Below are 19,798 nucleotides of genomic sequence, written 5' to 3'. Positions count from 1 at the left end.
GCCAAAAGGGAAAGCTGCGGCTCGTACAGAAAAGTGACATGGGGAACATGTGTGGCATGACAGTGGCGCATGTTGAAGCTTTAACAAAGTGTTATGTGGAAGGACAAAGGCTACTTCGGTTTAACACTTTATCACGCAAACCGTAGCATGTCACTGTCGCTGTTCAAAGGCAAGTCGCGACTTGACTTGGGCACTTTAAGCTTCCCATGCCTGCTGCATTCAGGAATGCTTTAGGAGAGGGGCGGGGCAGGAGCATAAGCCACTATCACGAGACTTTCATAGGTAGAACGAGATTTTATTAAATTGCTCTGAGCGGAGTTAGTAGTGAGTGTCATTTCAGGTTGGGAACATACATAAGAAAAAGCCAGGACAAACCACGACACGGTTAAATGTATGACATACGGTAGGTTTTCAAAGTCACCTTTTGACCATCGTTTGTTCATTATTTACCGTTTGACTTGCTAAATGTTATGCAGCTACATCCACGTGTTGTGGGTAGTTTGGTCTCACACCACAAGGGGGCGCAAAATGTCCAGATAAGATAAGGGGGCTCGTATACAGACGAAAATATATCTACACCAAACATTTAAATAAGAATGTTTAATTGAATTCACATTGTGAAATAACAAAACATAATGCACAAAATAAAATGTATGGTATATTTACAAAATATGGCACAATAATCCTTTGCATCACTTGCACCTAAAATAACTATAATAAATAAATAGAAACGAAAATAAGGCTTTGATTCAGAGTTGGGTGGCTCATGTTACATGCACTCAACATAAGACAGTACATGCAGTGAACGTATTTGTTGCAACCTATTATCCTGTAAAAGCTGCTGTAAGAATTGCCTCAACATTTCCTTTGCTCTGCGCACAATAGATTTTGTGCACTGGTCTAGATCACTTTCATTCCTCAACTTGGCCTAGCCCTATGTCCGTAGCTCAATGCTTCCTGTCTCTTAAGCCATTGCCAAAGGCTTAATATTAACAGAAACGCAAACCAGGTGTTCACGTCAAAGGACATAACACTACTGTGTTTGTGTCCGAATGCAGGACGGCTCAGCTTTACAATCAGCATGAGCTGAATTGCCCATTCTTATTATGTGTTCAGGGTAATAACATTATGTTCTAACTTGGAATATACTTTCTGCTTTCGTGAGAAAATGGAAGATCCGGTGCTTGATTGAAGTGTCCGGTGAGGAAAATCCCTACTGTGCCTGTGATGAAGAGCAGAAAAGCAGCCCAGAAACACACCTTGTCAATCATCTTTCCAATTAGGACCCAACTCTCAATCTCCTGTTGTTGGAAAGAAGTAAGGTATTGTCAATAGATGAGCATTTACGTATTATTAGAGAAGAGCATGTAGGACTCACAGATCCGATAGTGTTCTGTTGTCTGGTGCTCTCGGCGATAAAGTTGCAGGCATCAACACACTGCTTGATCTCAGGCGCAGCTTGGGCCAAACTCTTATAAAGATTGGCCGTGCTGCTCACATCGATGTTGTCCACTGTGGGCAAGAATTACTTATTATTCAATATTCATGTTTACCAGGAGATATCATGCATATTGATTTAATTGTGTGGGTTTTTTCCAGTAGGAAGGAAAGATAAATATATTTTGTTTAGTGCTATTAAATGACACCAGTCTCCTAAAGTGCTTCAACGTCAAATAATTGGTAGTCATGCATTAGTGTGGACAATGGCAGTTCACAATCTTGGGGGAAAAATAGGAAAAACTTGCTACAAACTTGATTGTATTGAGGGTGGGCAATGGCATTTCTATCAACATTGCTCGACGTACTGTTTCGGACATACTTACCAATGGACCTGGTCAACCCATGCCTCTCTCTTTGTTTGTCAAACATCATCTCGCTGCGCGGCTGTTTGAGCACATATTCTTCTGCTCTTTGCATCAGGCCGAAGGAGCTCCTTCGCCGCTCTATCACTCCATTCACTTCTGCCGTCTCCTCTGCCTCATCAATCAACGGAGACATGCCCAGAAGTCGAGGGATCAGCTCCAGAAACAGCTGGACAAGGTAACCAAGATTATTGTTTTAGTAGAGGGTGCTCTACAGCAGTGGTTCTCAACTGCCACAATCACTGTGGGATGACAAACCATGACCCATACGACTTAGATTTGTAAAACATAATGTGAAATATTGCCTTTTCCTCAAAAAAATGTGTTGAATAACCCTGAGATGAGCCAAAAAGCTCAAATTATGAATTTCTTCTCACAATTGATCCTGGAGCGTCCTAGAGACCACTGTGATGGAAAGTAAAGGCGCCATGCTGACCACTCATACAGCCGCTGAGTCACTACAAGGTCAAATATATACAAATATCAACTTCTTTTTCCAGATAAAAAGTTGCATAATGCACCTTTAAATTAATCAGAAGTACACTCATTAAGACATTAATGCTGTGAATGCCTTTTCTAGCTGGAAACGGGTGATTTTTAATGTAATGCCTTCAAAGGTGTGCAGAGGCGCATTTCCCACAGCCATCGCTCTAGTGTTCTAATGGGACATTGTCTTAGCTAATCTTATTAACGGGTAATTGATGATTAGAAAACCCTCGTGAATTATGCTACCACTGCTGAAAACTGTTGTGCTGACTAGAAAAGCTACAGAACTGGCCTGGGTGACCCCAAACTTTTGTAACCTGATAAACCACAGCCTCTTTTCTAGACAAAAGGCCATACACGGTAAACAAGTGTCTGATTGGCGGCTGAGGCCGAACCAATTACGACCGTCACAGAGAGTTGATTAGGTTATGTCACTTGCTGCGCCACTATGTTATTAGTTCAATTAACATTAGCCAAAACTAATCATGGATTAAGTATTCGATAGGATTTTGCCTCCGTGCTCTTTTGAGTTCATATTCAGTTCATATTTTGTGAATTGGACTACAGCTGTCGCCACGTCCGCTAATTGCTGATTGGTTTATTTCGCTGAAAATCTGTGCATGTTAGGCCCGCCCCTTCAAACTGCTCCAATTGCTCCGTGACCAGACTAATTCCCTGCGTGGAATGGACAGGGAATAGTATGGCAGAGCCGGGCAAAAACCTTTGAGCGGTAGTGTATTAAAGCTCAGAAAGAGTACATTTTACCTGATAGATGCTTACGTACATGTTTGATATGGTGGGGCATCGTATGCGTGCTTGGGGTGCGCAGAGAGAAATTCAGAACCACTATTTGATTTGTGGCGATCAGAGTGGTCACAGACATAACAAAAATCAAGTACCTGAAAAAGAAAAAGGATTATGATTTAAGTTGCATTGTAGTGGCACGAGATATAGACATTTGGAGACTCACTTTCCAATGAGAGGCACAGAGAGAGATGTTTCAGGGATTTTCTGGGCTATAAGGAAGAGGAAGACAGTCTGAGCCAGCAACACTGATATGGAGACAGTCAGCTTCTGCCCACCAGCTGTGAAAATCAATTTATTATAATAAGTATTATAATAAGAAAATAGAAATTCTTCAATAACTCTAATGTGATATATTATGACTTATTGGATACATGAACATTTTTTCACCTAATTTTACGTCAACAGTAATTGAGTGATATATTGTGCAGCCCTATCCAATAGTCTTTGGCGTGTATAGTGAGTACCTTGCGCTGGTAGGAAGTATGCGAGGACGACGAGTGAAGAGATGAGGGAGCAGGGCAGAATGATGTTGATGATGTAAAACAGGGGCTTCCTTTGAATGACTAGATTGAACATGATCTCTTGATACTCCAGATCGTCAGGAGTGTAACGAGAGTTAATCATTTTTCTGGCCGGACGGTGCACAATGGTCCACTCGCCGTTCTCTAAGACATAAACATGGACAAGACATTAGTAATGTGGCAACAATCAATAACCATTAGTAGCCAAGGCATTTAAGAAAAATGGCAGTGCAATTGCGTAAAAGATAAAAAAGTAGGAGTTTGGGATGGAGTTTTATACAGTGGGAACCAGATGTTTACATACACATTTTTTTTCTCACTTTCTGACATGAAACCAGTATTAACTTTACATTTTTTCGGTCAATTACAAAATTATTTCTATTTGCCAAATGCCATTTACAAAACCAAAAGTTTACATACATTTCATTAATATCTGGTAGCATTGCCTTTAAACTGTATATTTTTGGATTTCCTTCCACAAGCTTCTCACAATGGCAGGAGTTTTGGTCCATTCCTCCAAACAGAACTGGTGTAACTAAGCCACATTTGTAGCCACCTTGCGTGCCTATGCCTTTTCAGCTCTGCCCAAACATTTTCAACTGGATTGAGATCAGGACTTTGTGATGACCACTTCAAAACATTGACTTTGTTTTCCTTAAGCCACGTTGTAACCAGTATTGGCAGCATGCTTGGCAATTGTCCATTGAGAAGACCCATCTGCACGCAAGCTTTAACTTCCTGGCTGATGTGTTGAGATGTTGCTCCAATATTTCCACATAGTGTTCTTTCTTCATGATGTCATCTATTTTGTGAAGTGCAACAGTCCCTCCCGCAGAAAGACAACCCCACAGCATGATGCTGCCACCCCCGTATTTCACAGTTGGGATGTTTTTTTTCAGGCTTGCAAGATTAGCCCTTTTTCCTCCAAACGTGATTATGGTCATTATGGCCAAACAATTACATCCTTTTTGTCAGACCACAGGTTATGTCTCCCAAAAATTAAGTCTTTATCTTTGCATTTGCAAACTCCAGTTTGGCTTTTTTTTTTCTTTCGTAGTAAGGGCATCTTCCTGGCAGAGCTCCCTCTCAGCCCATGTTGGGACAGTACTTGTTTCACTCTGGATAATGACAAACTCTTACCAGGTTCAGCATCTTCACCAGGTCTTTTGCATTTGTTCTCGGGCTGATATTCACATTTCAGACACAGCACATTCATCTCTGGGACACAGAACCCGCCTTCTTTCAGATCTGTATGATGACTGGACATTTCCATCTCATTTTTTTGTTTGAACCAATGAACGTGGCACCTTTAAGTGTCTTGAAATTGCACCTAAGGATGAACCAGACTTGTGCTTCTAAGGTCATGACGTCGTTATCTGGACTTTCCCAAATTGTTTAAAGGTACAGTTATCCTAGTGTATGTAAACTTCTGACTTTGTAGAAAGTCACCCAAAAAATTATTTCAAAATTCTGTCCCTCACTCTTCTGGCATTTGGCAAATACACTTAAAAAAAAAAAAAAAATCTAATTGACAAGTTAATTCTGGTTTCATGTCAGACAGAGAAAAAAATGCATATATGTCTTTTTATAAAGTGTATGTAAATATTTGGTTCCAATGTAAATGGAAATCCTCCATTTCAGCGGGTACTTGCAAACATTGTCCATAGACTTAACACTGGCCAAAAAGAACACCAAAAAATAGTAACTCCATGTGGCACATTATAGTGTCCAAATGCTTTTATGAGGACAATCGCTCCATTATTTTAGATTTTAACATCTTCATTGTTGTATTATAGGAAGTGACAGGAATCTCAGCCGTTAAGACGACATAATCCCGAGGTCTTTGAACATTATCCACTTACTTCTTTTTCATTTGAAACAATTTCAATGTTTTTTACTCAGTCTCAAAACAAATAAATAAACACCACTGTTTGTATCTTTGTCATTGTTGAATCCAAAACTGTTCTGGCCAAGTCAATAGATGTGAGAAGCTCATGAGGCAACAGCTGTTGTGATAGTGGGCTATACCCATGGTTCCCAAAGTAGAGGTCGTGACCCACCAGGGTATCACGAGGCCCAGACCAGAGGGTCTCAAGCTGATTAATTCTTACTTGAAAACAGCAAATATATGTGAAATGCAGTAAAATAAAGTAAACTATGTACGTAAATACACATTATAAAACCAGATTTTAGACGTTTTGCTGCTTATATTTTCATCAGCGCAAAATTCCTTTTACAGTGGGTGTCCTGGATTGTCTGCATGGTCATTTTGGGGATCGCAACCTGAAAAGGTTTTGGGAAATTCTGGGCTATACAAAAACCAAAAAAAATCTAAAGATTTGATTTAATTTATAGCCTTTCCTCCAGCTTTGTTCATATTGGACACTGTATGTCTATTAGAAATAGTGATTGTTAGTGTTTGGATTGTTTATACCTGTAAAAGCTGCTGGATCTATATCAACCCATTCAAACATTACGCCTTCTTCAACTGCCAAGGACAAGTCGACTTCTTTGGCGCTGTACGTCTGTGACCTGGAGTGAAAGATGTTCTCAGTAAAGATAGACTGAAATAGAAGACCATGGAAATCTCTTACCTAAATGCGAGTGTGCAGTTTTGATAGTCAAATGGGAAGTAAGTGATTTCAATGGCACATGTGCTGCGGTAAATGGCAGGTGGAAGCCAGTACATCCCGCCATCATTATAGATCAACACATTGGCATAGTAGGCCACGTCAAACTGCCCATCAATGCTGCAGATTTAGATTAAAATTAGAACAAGTGAAAAAGTGTATTACAGGTAAAGCATTGACATACTTATTTTCAAGGACAATGTCGGGCAGCCACACAGTGTTGTATGGGACTCGAATAACGCCTATGCCGTAATACTCTGAGGTATTCCAAGAAAGGCGATAATCTGTCCATGTCTGTGAATGACATTTAATCACACGTCGTCACATGACCAGCCAGAGCGCAAGGCCAAAAGGAAAATAAATAAACAACGTATCCGACGGTCCGACACGTTAAAACAAACTCACAATTTGAATCCACACATTGGTTGTCAGAGTCTCCTCCTTTTCGTTCTGTTGAGGTAAATGATTGTCAAGATTTGTCACTTTTGTATCAAGTCCTTTTGTATTAAATGGTGCTGCTGTTCTTACCAGAGAGATCAAGTTAGTTAGGGTCAGCTTAATCTGAACCTCCACTTTGTCCTCAGGTTTAACCACTGGCCGAATATTCTTGTTGTAATTTTTAAAGAGATCACCGATTAGCTCAGTCTCTTCATTGCATTGCACTGCTCAGAAAAGAAAGAAAAACAATTCAAAACATACAACTGCGATATTTTTTCCATAAGCGTTATTGTGACCCAGGGAATAAAGTCCTCAAATGCCCAAATGTGTCCATTTCAAACAGCCTGATTACAGTGTCTGTGCATTCAGACAGTGGCCACTCTTAATTATTACTGTTGTGTTGTGTAGCAATATGAAACATTAATCATGCATTTTCATTTTTCAGATGGCTTTATATAAAACTAGATTCAAAAGACATTTAGAACGGTTTGAAAATATTGATAAAAATGTAAAGCCTACATTTCAATGACAGATACATTTTTCTTTTTGTGGCACACAGAAAAGGGAGCTAGATGGAAAACAAACTAGAGCAACTGGTAGATACACCTAAATTACATAAAATAGTGTCAATTCCTTTGGCTGACCACAAGACCACCCTATTTGATCTTTGTCAGCATTATTTGTACATAGTAAAACTTGAGTTTGGGCCAAGATGGGGCGGTTCAGCCCTCCATCTTTTACAGGCACAACTGAGCAAACTTGCCTCTGACCTCGACGGTAAACCAACCTTGTCTATTGAGTTTAGGTCGATAGACTGTAGTTTATTGACCTAAAGTGCAGACTACAGTTATTGCACCTTTATATCATGTAAATTCAGTTTTATAGATGGACTTCTCAAAAACACATGAATTCTGTGTTTTTAGATGTTGTAGTGGGTTTAGTCGGTCTTTACCTGCTTAAATCAACATATGATACAACTTTCATTGTATGACGTTAGAACTATGGAAATACATGGCCTGAAAAATTTGCATTTGCTTTTAAATAAAGTCACATGTTTCAAATAAACGACGACTGGATTTACATGCAGCCTGGACAACCGCGTTGCCTCAGCCCCTGGATTATTCCAACACAATTCCTTCACTATTGTGGCCAGGAATAATTGCTTACAATTTGCACCACAAACACAGACTAAGCCTTGACAGATTGTAACACTAGGACCATTAAACAAAATAAATGATAGAGTAAACATTGAACTTGACTGTCCCAGGACACATGTAGGTAAACTTGAAGACCGGACAGAAAGGTCAGTTAAGCCTTGTCTGTTCAGAGCCAACTGTCATTATCACGGCTCAGGTTACACAACAGCTGGGCCTCCTGAAAGGAGGTCTTAAACTGCACAGGGTCACTACAAAAACCATCATTTTCATCACTGAGCAAAAATGATGACAGCAGCAGATTGTAGAAAGTAGTTAACATGTCAGCATCTACTGATGGATTAAGTTCTGGGTTGAACAGGCCAAAAAGTCAAAATTATTGGTAAATCAATTCTCCCACAATCTTAGTTGTGTGATTTTCCAGAAATATAAACTCACATTACTCTATCCATGGCCAGCTTTTCCTTTAGACACACTATGAAGACTATATTTACCAATGCATCAAGTATCTAAATATGTTTATTGTAGTGACAGTGATAAAGCAAACAACTAATAAAAACAATATAATAACAATAAAATACAGCAAACTCAAAGTATGTTTTTCCAAAAGTCTGTAAACAAAAGTACTGCACTTCTTTAAAAGACAAAAACAGGAATAAAAGTGTTTTCTGCTTGAGCCTCGGTCTATAACATGGATATGTGTACGTATATATCAGTAATGAACAATCTAGTCAAGAGCAATGTATCTGAATGTCTGACATATTTTTTCTGTGACAATTTGGCAACATAATCTGTTGCAGATTGAAAAGCACGTACCACAGTGTAAATATGAAACCACGGACATACTGACTACAGCAGAGTTTATCAATGGAAACTCAATTGCAGTATTAACCACTACTCCAATCGCTGGTTTCAGGTAACACAATATTCTCCAAGCCTATAAAGGTTGAGAGCATTAAATTACAGATTAAAGTACTTCTTAGTTATGTGTTTATTTTTTGTGTTGTGTTGTGAAAGCCTGCAGACATTCACTTTTATAAAATATCTAAAATGTATTTCATAATTTGTGGATTTTGTTTCATATATTTTGAAAATGTGACAACCAAAAACTGCCTCATTATTACTATGCCTTATGTGTAAACAAAGATAACTTCCCATTGAAAAGCTACACTAATTTAGACCCGTTATGTTCGTCATCAACTCAGTGGGGCCGACTTTGATCTTGGCAGCATGGGAATGTGCATGTCATTCGTCTGTACTTGATCTTAGGTACGCAAACTGTCTTGACTTTGTAATATCTTCATCATAACTGATTTATTTGGCGTGATCATTTGAGCTGTCCCAGTCAGTGCAATGATATCAGGTTACGGGTCACAACACAAATGATCCCTGCAAATATCATCAGCATACTACATACACACACCAAATCTCCCCATGGCTTGCATACTTACGAGGACGGTCTCAATAATTAAAAAAATAAAGTGCTTTTCTAGTTCGCCTGGAGAGTTCAACATATCACTGTTTCATGTTTACTAGGCTTCCTTTTGATTCCATATAAAAGGCCCAATACTTAAAATCTAGTATTAAGTGTGAACATGCTTTTGCTGCATATAAGCCACAGAATGCACATCTATTGATCTTGAAAGGACGGTTAAAATCTGCAAACTGATGCCTCTTACCTTGCAAAATCAGGGTCCCCAATATAGTTACAACTCCACAAAGTATCCAAGACTTGTGCAGTGCCATTGCCCCCCTCTCCGCCACTCTGCCCTCTTTCTTTCTTTCTTTTTTTCTTTCTTTTTTTAAAGTAAAGTTTGGGACAAAGGCAGAGCGGCTGAGACGGAGATAGCAAGAGTCAAGAGCATAGAGGAAGAGCCCTGAATCCCCTGCTGGCCAGCCCCCTGACTGTTGGTCACCCCGGCTGTCGCTAGCCCGCGGTTCACGTTACACAGCAGCTGGGAGGAACTAAACCAGGACATCCAGTCACTCCAGCCACCGACAATAATCATCACGGCCATCATTAGATCTCAACTATCTGACATCATGCCAGAAACCTAAGATGGTACACAACCCCCAATTATTAGCAGACTGAGATATTTGGACAATAAAGACAGTATCAGACACATCCTAATGGAAGCTGTGTCAGATAGAAGCACTGAAAGACATTAAAAACCAATAACAGTATTGCACACATCATTAATATGTTTGAGAGAGTCTATTATTAGTGTGAAGGTAATGAGTCCTCAAGACGTTGCAGTAAAGGCCCTGGAATGAAATCTGTAAACACCGTGAATCAAATTATTAAGCATTTTTAGCTACCATGCACTGTTGTTTCTTTACAGTGACAGACAAGGTCCACTTTGCTCCTGAAAGTTGTGAATTTAGAACTGCTTTAGGAAAGTTAAAGGGACTATACGGAGTTTAAAAATGTTAAAATTATGTATTTTCCTCCCCCTACATGTTCCAGCCATGTCCTAATGTGTAGAGTGAGTTGAGACCTATTCACCACAACTGCCTCTAAAATCCTGCACAGTCACTCAAAAAGTTGTTACTTCGGGTCCGAAATGCCGTCATGCACGAGCTTAATATAGAAGGTGCAGTTACACGTATGACCTTAGGTGGCAGTAGTGAGTATAAAATGGCCAACTTGCATCTAGTCTCTTTAAGAATGAGTTTTGACAACCTAGCCCTTACTTGTTTAACCTATATTGATAACCAAGTAGTTGAAACAATAAATAGCAACAACAAATAGACAGGGACATAAAAGGAGGCTTTTATTGTTTGTAAAGTAAACACTAGGGCCTTTAAAAGCCTGCGCTTCAGAGATCTTTGAACCTTGTAAGTTAGAAAAATATTCACCCAGGCAATTTTTGTCACTTTGGGCTCAATTTTGCTGCCATCCAATTGTCTGTTTTAGTATTTCATGCATAGTTTATGTTCTGTTATAAACAGAAATCAGTTCTTGCACCTTGAAGAATATTACATTCTGTTTCTTATTTACACATTTTTCGACTACAGACTGTGCTGAACTAAGGTAACAATCAGTACAATCTACGCCGTGTAGACACATTACTCATCTGTGAGCAATTTATTTACCCTCTTTTTATTCTCCTTTGGTTGTAAATGCTTCGATTATACCAGGGCATAGTGCTGCCTGGTACAAGCCAAGGTACAGGCTGGGGTTAAAAGGTGAACAACTGCTATGTGTAACGTATATTAATACACAAGACAGCTTAGCTTTGCCATTTCCCACACCGCTCTTCCGGTTCAAGGCTATTTTGGATGCTGTTACAGAGCAGAAACAATAAACAACATAATTATGAGAAAGAAGGTTAAGGTTTCTTAGTCAACTTTCAGGTTCAGTTTTTTGCCACTTACGAAAGAGAATCGGTCTTCAAATCCTTGCCTAAATATAAAGCATGATAATTGATAGTGCGAGTAATTCAAGTTGAGTCACTGTGGGCACAAGAGCAACAGACTGGTGTTAGGAATGTGCCATGTGAGTTGCATAGTATGTGATGTACTTCTAAATATACAGATGGGGAAGCAGAGATGAGCTCCTTTAAGGTAACCCGAGCCTCCACAAGGCAGATTATGTGTCTCTCGCGCTCAGAGACACTTAGGGCCGCGGTGGACAGAATCAAATCACTGCACTCATCACATGAGGGTCGATACTGTCACTGATCACTAATAGAGATGATTATATCGCAAGCTTTTACTTTTTGCTATTTGTCATCGTCGTCGTATATAAACGACTAACAAGGCAAATTAAATGTAGCTCGTTATTTAGGACTTCTTGATTTCTAATTTCTTAATGTGTGTGGGTATTGACAAGGGTTTGTAGAAAGAGGAAGACTCAGCTTTTGGCGCAGTTCTCGACCTGTTGTAAAGTTAAGGCCTTGGTGCTTCTGTATCTGCAGTAAAACCCACATCGGTAATACCTTAATGGGAGAATAACAGCTTGTGCTATCTCAGACTTTAAAAGCCATAAAGTAATTCTGTAATGTTGTCAAAACAGACATCCAGTCCAGAAGTAGTGGTTTGAGGTTGAGGGTGGATTGAAGTTTACTTTGAGGTCTTAGTGTTGTGTACTTTGAAGAATGGAAAATTTGTCTGAAAGGAGGTGTATAGCGATCGGGTGGGATCATACGTGAGAAAATAAGAGTCATGTGCAAAATGTTTGTTAATAGCTGGCAACAACCTCCTCAGGGTAAAGTCAGACAATACAGGTTATTGTTTCACTGCTTTGTGACTTGTGCTGAATGCATCTAACAAACCCAACTCTTTTGGTCTATTTTATGCTATGGGATATTTCAGGATTTTTGACATAGGGCCTCATTTCCTAGTTATCCAGAGTGTTGCTGATTTCTGCAGATATTTTTTTTGTAATTCATGCCGTTCTTATATTTGAAGAGTTTCGTGGCGCTAGGCTAGTGCAAGGCTAGCGCATTCGTACGGTATCAGCTAGCCTGCATTAAAAACAGTCTGACCCACCTGAGGAAAATCACTTATAACACTAGACTAATGATATAAATGTCTTTGTCGATAGAATCATTTTAACCATTTTCCTTTTAAAGTAACTTATATTTGAGCAACATCAGCTTCGCGGTTGTAAGCTACGTAGCGGCGGAGTGATCTGCTAGAAAATAGTCCCTCAAAATGCGATCATTCATGTGATGTCATGCAGGCTAGCTGATGCCGTAGAAATGAGCTAGCCTAGCGCCACGAAACCCTTCGATATCTCCAGAAATGAACAACACTCTGGATAACTAGGAAGTGAGGCCCTATGTCAAAAATCCTGAAATATCCCTTTAACGCATTGTCTCCAGTTCGGCTTTACCCAAATCTAAAAGCTTCTCGACTGGAGAGCAACAGTGTAATGCTGCATTTGAAAGAAAACTGATTGTTGGCGCAGTTTTGTCAAATTGTTAAAGCATTTTAGTTGTGTTTTTTTGTTGCATTTTTGTCACGTTTTTGTCCCTTTTTGTCATTTTTTGTGGCTTTTTTATCTTGTTTTTCTCATGTTTTTGTCACATTTTTTGTCACGTTTTTTGTCATTTTTTGTGGCTTTTTTTATCTTGTTTTTGCCATGTTTTTGTCACATTTTTTGTCACGTTTTTTGTCATTTTTTGTGGCTTTTTTATCTTGTTTTTGCCATGTTTTTGTCACATTTTTTGTCAAGTTTTTTGTCACTTTTCTGTGGCTTCTTTGTTGTGTTTTTGTCACGTTTCTATTTTGTTATTGTTGCTTTCCCGGCAAGTTTTTGTCACTCGTTTTTCACTTTTTTGTCACTGTTTTGGTGGCATTTTCATCCCTGTTTTCTCCTCGTTTTGTGTGGCTATTTTTCCCAAGAAGCTTTTAGATTTGGGTAAAGCCAAACTGGAGAAAATGTGCTCAGTTCAGGCGGGGTTTAAGAAGTTAACACATGTCCAACCTCTGTTAGGTCATTAATAATTTCTGTAAAAAGCAGTTATATATCAGTCTGCTTGTCAAGACCTCTTCAGTTATTCATGACTTAATAATCCATACTTTCCACTGTTTTTATGTGTGTGTTCATTACCCAGTGTAAGCTAACCTTTGCTAAAGAATTACCCACATTTTGATGCTCTGAAGACACGCTTTTAGTTAATCAACGTGCAAATATACTGGCTGAGTTTAACCTCCAGAGTGTCAGCACATAATACGGTCGTCCCCATGCCTCTTCAGCAAAACCTGATTTGTATATTTTCAAATCGTGGTTTGTGTTGCCAGGGCGCTGCACGCCATTCACGAGTGGAAACTTTTCATACTGACTCACTGTTCCTCTTTTAGGCTACTTTGCGTGATGCTATTTGCAAGAAGCAACAACAATATCTTCACTCTTGCGCGAGAACAATGAATTAGCCACATTGCCTGAATTGTTTGAGAGTCACATGCTTGTGCCGGAGCTTGAAATCCCTCCGTCTGAAGCCGGGTCTTCCAATTGGCTGTGCAGAATCAAATCAGAAGCCCCATGACCTGCCCCTCCCTTCAGTGATCGATGCCCCACGCTTTCATTTCACCCCTCTGCCGTTGTCGGGTGCCTCTTTATGGTTTGGCTTGTGTTCAGCTCGTCTCCATCGTCCACTGCCTGCTCATGCCATCAGCAACTAATCACTGTTATCTCTGTTATCACTATCAGAAAAATGATAACACTTGGAACATGCTTTTCTTACGTCATGCTGAGTGACTCAAGTCTAAAGACATGCATGAGCTAATACATTTTCCCACATCATAATCCAAATCTGAAGCTGCATTATTACACTTTTCTGTATATTCACGTCATTCATTCGCAAACCTGGCATCCAATCACACCAATCTGTGCTTGGCTACAATCAATACTGACGCCGATCATAGGTTGCGACGCCAGAGCTAAAAGATAAAGACTGGAAAAAACAGGTTTATTTGTGATTTGATATCCACCGCCTTCTCTGTAAAACGTACTTAAAGCCAGCATTTTTTTTTTCTCCGGAAATGCAGGCAGTGTCCAACGTGAAATGAGCTAGTGCTGTTAGCTGTGGTACATGAATGAACCACACATGTTGGAAAGGGGAGTGGAGGCGGGGGATGGGGGTGTGGGAGGAAGACTAGAGCAGCGGTGGGAGGAGGAGAAGCAGCATGTGCGTACACTCGAGCTGACCAGCAATATAGCACATATGTAAGGGATGAATCTACAGGGAAGAGAGCAGGTTACTGGCGGACAAACAGCGCATAGCCTTGCTTTATTATCAGACAGCGCAGTGTGGCAGAATGATCTCTGAACCCACAGATTGAGCAACACGAGGAGAAGCAGCAGCAGGAAAGAGAGCGTTCACATGCAGTGCGTAACAAAGGCAGGGCTGAAGCCGGTGGACAGAGAAAAGACGAGGTAGTGGAGCGGTCAGAGAGCTGTGGAAAAATGCCTGTGTAAAGAGGGGGCAGCGGTGGGAAAGCAACTTTTGGAGTGAAGGTTTTGGGGAGGAGTATGAGAGATTTGAGTGCGACAGAGGGAGGGTCAACACAGGCAGGGGTCTGCTACAGAGTAATTGTGGTGACAGTCAGTGCAAGGCAACGAGCACCCATGTGAGACACCAAGGATTTCAGTCAGAGAAAAGATCGACTCAAGGAGTCGGGGAAGAACCAGCACAATTTCAAAGCTGGACTTCAGAATGGGCGTGAAGAGCAAGGCTGCGCTGGCCATCGTAGTCCTGCTGCTCTTCCTCGGCTCTCTTTGGCTACGTGAGTATTTTCTCCCTCTAATTCAGTGTGTAGTTTGTGTCTGTACTTTTATCGTACACAATCCCTTCCTTGTCCCGAGCACATATGCTACACATCAGGAATGTGTCACATGGGGCACTTCTCACACATCCACTCAGAGTTGACACTGCTTTTTCACTTCTTATGACTAATACGTGCTATTTCGTTTTGCAGGAAGCATGTGTTTTGTTTCTTTTGCATAGTAGAGCAACTGATTAGGATTTATTAGTCCTAGAAGTTCTTAAGTCTGAGTGAAGACAGTTCTGTATTTTTTTGACACTTAATCGTTCCACTTGAATTCATTGTAAAGATAAAGACTCTTCTTCTCACCCCAGTCTCAGTAGGGTCTCTAATGTGATTATGTCCTTGCACAGCAAGCATGTATCAGATCAAATCAAATGTCAGTACAAACAGCTCACAGTGTTCTGCTCTGTTTATTTAGTATCTGTTTTGTGTTTATGTAGTATCCTTTCAGTGTTTGTGGAAGGTTTTGGTATAGTCCTGTGGTCCCGACAGGGTTTCTGACATTATCAGCAGGTGCCCGGCTGCTGCTGACCAGCCAGCTCTCTCATATGTGTCATTCAGGGACATCCAGGGCAAAGGCCACAGTAGAATCCCACATTGCTTCAACAAACTGAAGCAATCTGCAAACAATGGCAAACAAAAAAAATAGATATGCAGTTGCTGAGCAATCCCTTTAGAGCTGTGGAATATCATCATGATCATTTAACATTATTGTTCATAGATTTAATACAAGGCATAGTTAGCTCATCTTAGTCAAGACACAAGTCAGTTAAGGTAACATTGGTTCAGTGCTGTATCCAATAGCTTTATTCAATACTTCTGATTGTTTAAGCATTATTCTGAAAAGATTTTCCCCCTGTTTTCTATGCTCACCATGTGTCTCTCATAACCTCTGCCAACAGAGGGCGGCCTGGACTACCACTGGGACTCCTGTATCAAGGGCTATAATCACATGAACAAGGTGAGAGCAGTAGCGTTGGGCCTTAAGCTAAGTGTTTGTGCTTGTGCTTCACAGCTAGAATGTTCCGGGTTCGATCCCCGGCCGGACAGAGCTTTTCTGTGTGGAGTTGGCATGTTCTCCCTGTGACTGCGTAGGTTTCCTCTGGGTACTCCAGTTTCCCCTACCACTAAAAACATGTACAATAGGCCAGAGTGAATGTAATATGTGAGTGAGTGGTTGGTGGTGGTCGAAGTGGCTGATGGAACGAACTGGTTCCCTCGCTTCTGTCAGTCCACCCCAGGGCAGCTGTGGCTACCACTGAGTATGAAGTGAATGAATAATGACTACAGTGTAGCGCTTTGAGAAACTTGGTAATACAGGCTTATAAAAATATTATTATTATTGTTTTTATTATTATTATTATTATTATTATTATTATTATTATTACATGCAATAACTGCAATAACCTGATTAAATCATTCCACATCACTGAATTGTTTGGCCCCTTCCTCCACCAGCTGCACCATCTTTCCAACGGCAGTGCGACCACAGTGGTGGACGGCTCCGTGGTCATTGCGGTGTGTCCTGGACAGATCTTCCAGGTGTCTTTGCTACTGTCCCACCTGCAGGCTGCGCCCGCCGACCCCTCGGATGTCCTGCTAGAGCCTTATCTCGCCAGCTGGGATGAACTAGTCAAGTAAGGTCACATCCTGTTAGTTTTTCTCAATTGATAAGACACTAAATTCCATTGATTGCACACATTTCTCAAAAACAAGACTTGGTGGTCAAAACGTTGAACACAATTCATGGTTTCCTAAACTCCTGCACACATGTTTTGTTTGCAGAATTAGGAAACTGCTCCAACACAACTGTCATTACTAACACACAACCACTCACTAACCCTAACCCAACACATTTAACAAATGATTTTACATTGAGATTTTGCCTGATGTCTTAATATAATCTTAAAATGAATAAAATAATCAGGAAAATAAAATAAAGGAAGTAAAAAAAATATGACATTGGGTATAATTGTCCCACCTGGGCCAAATGTAGCCTCTTGAATGGCTGACGTGAGGCCCACTCTGCTCTGGGCATCCTTGCACACTCCTTTTTTGCTCTAAATCTCATACAGTTTTACATTTTAATGAATATTGCAATTCCCACAACAAATTTGTAAACAATTCTTGAACAACTTAGACAAGTACAGGAGCCTGACAGTTCAGTTTACTGTTCTTTACTGTGGAGTTAGATCTTTTCATCCCAAGTCTTTATCAGTCATAATTAATGAGAAATCTTTGTCTTTCATTTTTTGTGTGTGCGGTTTCATTTAAAACACATTGATTGAACAGTGTTTTGTGTTTTCACATTTTGATAACAAAGTGCAGTGTTTTGTCTTATCAATCGAGAAAAAGTGAACTCGATGTAACAATGACTGCATTTTTAGAAATGAAAAGTAACATCAACAAAATTGAGAAGTGTCTGGCCTGCAGCTCATGGAGGGCCATGTGTTTAGTGGAGCTTCACAGCTGCACAGGAAATGATGTCATCTCCACAGGACAACACTAGGGTAAACTAATCCAAGCTAGCCCTAACATTAAAGGGACTAGATACAAGTTGGCCATTTTATACTCACTACTGCCACCTCAGCTCATAAGTGTAACTGCACCCTCTATATTAAGCTTGTGCATGAAGGCACTTCGGAGCCAAAGTAACAACTTTTTAGTGACAGTGCAGGATTTTAGAGGCAGTTTTGGTGAATAGGTCTGGGCTCATTCTACACATTTGGACATTGCTGGACCAGGGGGAGGAAAATACATAATTTTAACATTGTTAAACTCTGTATAGTCCCTTTAAGGATAGTGTGTACTAAAGGCGTCTAATTGCGATTTATTGAATTCAATGTCACTTAAAAAAAGAGGTGGTGACGTCATTTCCCTGTGGAGCTCCACCCACGTGACTCCATCGGCTGCATTGAGACCCTCTTAACAAAATCTGCTGATTCTTTCTCTTATTTCACCCTAACCCTAACTACTTTTTAGAAGTATTCAATAAGTATCTGCAGCATTCGTAATTCTATGACATTGTCTAATCTGGTTTTAATCTCTGTAGATTTATGGAGGCTCTGGGTCCAATGGTGGGACTGATTTCCAAAGAAATAGAAACTAAGACTACACTCATCCGTCAACTGGCTACTTTGCCAGAGGAGAATCCTGAGGCAGAGCTCAACCCTGAGATTCTGCCTATGAAGAATGGTGCAGAGCAGGGGGCTGTGTCCCACACCACTGCGTACCGCTCAGTCCGCTCTATGATCCACGTGGAACTGGAGAGAGGTCTGGTGGACTTCCATCAGATGACAGATTCAGGCTGCAGGACGCTGCTGCGCCTCCACCGCGCACTGCTCTGGCTCAAGCTCTTCTTGGAGAAATTGGCTGACACCCCTGTGACGGGGCGCCTGAGGAGCCCTTCAGACCTTTGCCGCGAGGCGTACCAAAAGACCCTGGCCAATCATCACAGCTGGTTTGTGCGGCGCGCAGCAGAGCTGGCCTTTATAGCTATGCCAGAGCGCACCTTCTTCTTCAGGCTGGTGTGTGTGCAGGACCAGGATGAGCTCAACATGGTGCTCACTAAAGTGGTCCTAGCCCTGGAGGAGGTCTACAACAGGACACAGATGATGCTGGAGGAACATGGCATGCTGGACTTGCCTTAAAAGCAACAGTTTTGTCCTGTCAATAAGTGCCACATGTTTACGAAGTGCTGCAACAATCAAGTGATTGCCTTCAGTGAGCCATTCCTCTGTAAATGCTGGGAAAGCATGATCTGGTCATGTTTCACCAAATAGAAGCAAGGCAGCTGATTCAGTATGAACTGTCTGAATGCACTGTTTAGACATGAAGGTCTGAACATGTTCATTTAAAGAGGGCTTAAACCTTTGGTCAAAAGGGGGAAAAGCAACATAATCTTATGAGATTCCAGTGCAAAACACCTTTGTATTGTATTCCAGTTTGACCCACATCTTGAGGATCACAAGTGCTGTGATTAGGAGCATTGTACTTGACACACATACAAGTGTACCTTCCCAATGTAGAAAAAAAAGAGGTATTTGGCCTTAACTGAAAGCAGTATTAACATATTTTGCTCTTTGTTGATCAATTTCTATTTATGTAAATTCAACATGCTGTTGCAAAAATGGCATTTTACGGAAAGTATGCTACCTCACAAAAAGGTTTTACCTAATGGCCTGCTACTTTTACAATGAATAATGAGTATAAATCTGTATTAGATGTACATTTTTATTCAGAGTATCTTTAATTGTTTGTGCTATGCGTTTTGCTATGTTATTTTTTTATATGAAGTCTAAAGAATTAAAATCTCTTAGAAATAAATGAGCTGTTTTCTGTGCGGCCCACTCTCTTGTAATACCATCTTTCATCCAGCAGGAGTCCAGCTCTAAGCCCGTTCAGCTCAAAACAGGGTTACTGTTCATATAATATTAAATAACAACAGCCTTATTATATTAAAAGGGAGATGACGCACTTTTTCTTTGGAGATAATTTTAGTATCTGTGTGAAGTGGTAGATACAGTGTGTCTCTCATTTGCCTATTTTAAGTCCACAAAAGCCACTAATGCTGCATAATCCCTACGACTGCTTTCTGTTTCTGAAGAGCGACAGTGGAGGAG

General features: G+C 40.5%; 2 protein-coding genes and 1 long non-coding RNA gene across 3 annotated transcripts in view; 2 read left to right on the top strand and 1 right to left on the bottom strand.

Annotated features, from left to right (window-relative positions):
- Positions 1-768: 768 nt before the first annotated feature.
- On the bottom strand, positions 769-10,084 carry chrne (cholinergic receptor, nicotinic, epsilon). The gene is made up of 12 exons (XM_079566528.1): positions 9,578-10,084; positions 6,835-6,968; positions 6,712-6,756; positions 6,491-6,600; positions 6,271-6,426; positions 6,111-6,208; positions 3,620-3,820; positions 3,319-3,433; positions 3,133-3,247; positions 1,824-2,031; positions 1,379-1,512; positions 769-1,301 (listed from the first exon to the last, which is right to left on the bottom strand). The coding sequence occupies exons 1-12, from the start codon at positions 9,642-9,644 to the stop codon at positions 1,134-1,136; spliced, it is 1,551 nt and encodes a 516-aa protein (XP_079422654.1). The 5' UTR covers positions 9,645-10,084; the 3' UTR covers positions 769-1,133.
- LOC306970537 overlaps positions 1,193-19,798 on the top strand; it is a 46,631-nt gene continuing 28,025 nt past the window's right edge. The window contains exons 1-2 of the long non-coding RNA XR_013793404.1: positions 1,193-1,322; positions 1,921-2,040. This is a non-coding gene — a long non-coding RNA (uncharacterized lncRNA). The remainder of the gene's footprint in view (positions 1,323-1,920; positions 2,041-19,798) is intronic.
- On the top strand, positions 14,521-19,456 carry gltpd2b (glycolipid transfer protein domain containing 2b). Its single transcript, XM_079566526.1, has 4 exons — positions 14,521-15,134; positions 16,079-16,137; positions 16,635-16,813; positions 18,229-19,456. The coding sequence occupies exons 1-4, from the start codon at positions 15,065-15,067 to the stop codon at positions 18,824-18,826; spliced, it is 906 nt and encodes a 301-aa protein (XP_079422652.1). The 5' UTR covers positions 14,521-15,064; the 3' UTR covers positions 18,827-19,456.

Source organism: Gobius niger (genome assembly GCF_951799975.1).
Source record: "Gobius niger genome assembly, chromosome: 11".
NCBI classification, from domain to species: Eukaryota; Metazoa; Chordata; class Actinopteri; order Gobiiformes; family Gobiidae; genus Gobius; species Gobius niger.
Note: the sequence above shows the minus strand (reverse complement) of the source record. Positions and strands in the feature narration are given on the sequence as shown.

Bases quoted from the DNA above. Each gene is read 5' to 3' on its own strand.
- chrne (XM_079566528.1), bottom strand. From the start codon at position 9,644: ATGGCACTGCACAAGTCTTGGATACTTTGTGGAGTTGTAACTATATTG. The intron at 6,427-6,490 runs GTATGTCAATGC...CTAAATCTGCAG, and splicing joins GACATTGTCCTTGAAAATAA to CATTGATGGGCAGTTTGACG. The intron at 1,302-1,378 runs GTGAGTCCTACA...TTCCAACAACAG, and splicing joins AACAGAACACTATCGGATCT to GAGATTGAGAGTTGGGTCCT.
- gltpd2b (XM_079566526.1), top strand. From the start codon at position 15,065: ATGGGCGTGAAGAGCAAGGCTGCGCTGGCCATCGTAGTCCTGCTGCTC. The intron at 16,138-16,634 runs GTGAGAGCAGTA...TTCCTCCACCAG, and splicing joins GCTATAATCACATGAACAAG to CTGCACCATCTTTCCAACGG. The intron at 16,814-18,228 runs GTAAGGTCACAT...TAATCTCTGTAG, and splicing joins AGCTGGGATGAACTAGTCAA to ATTTATGGAGGCTCTGGGTC.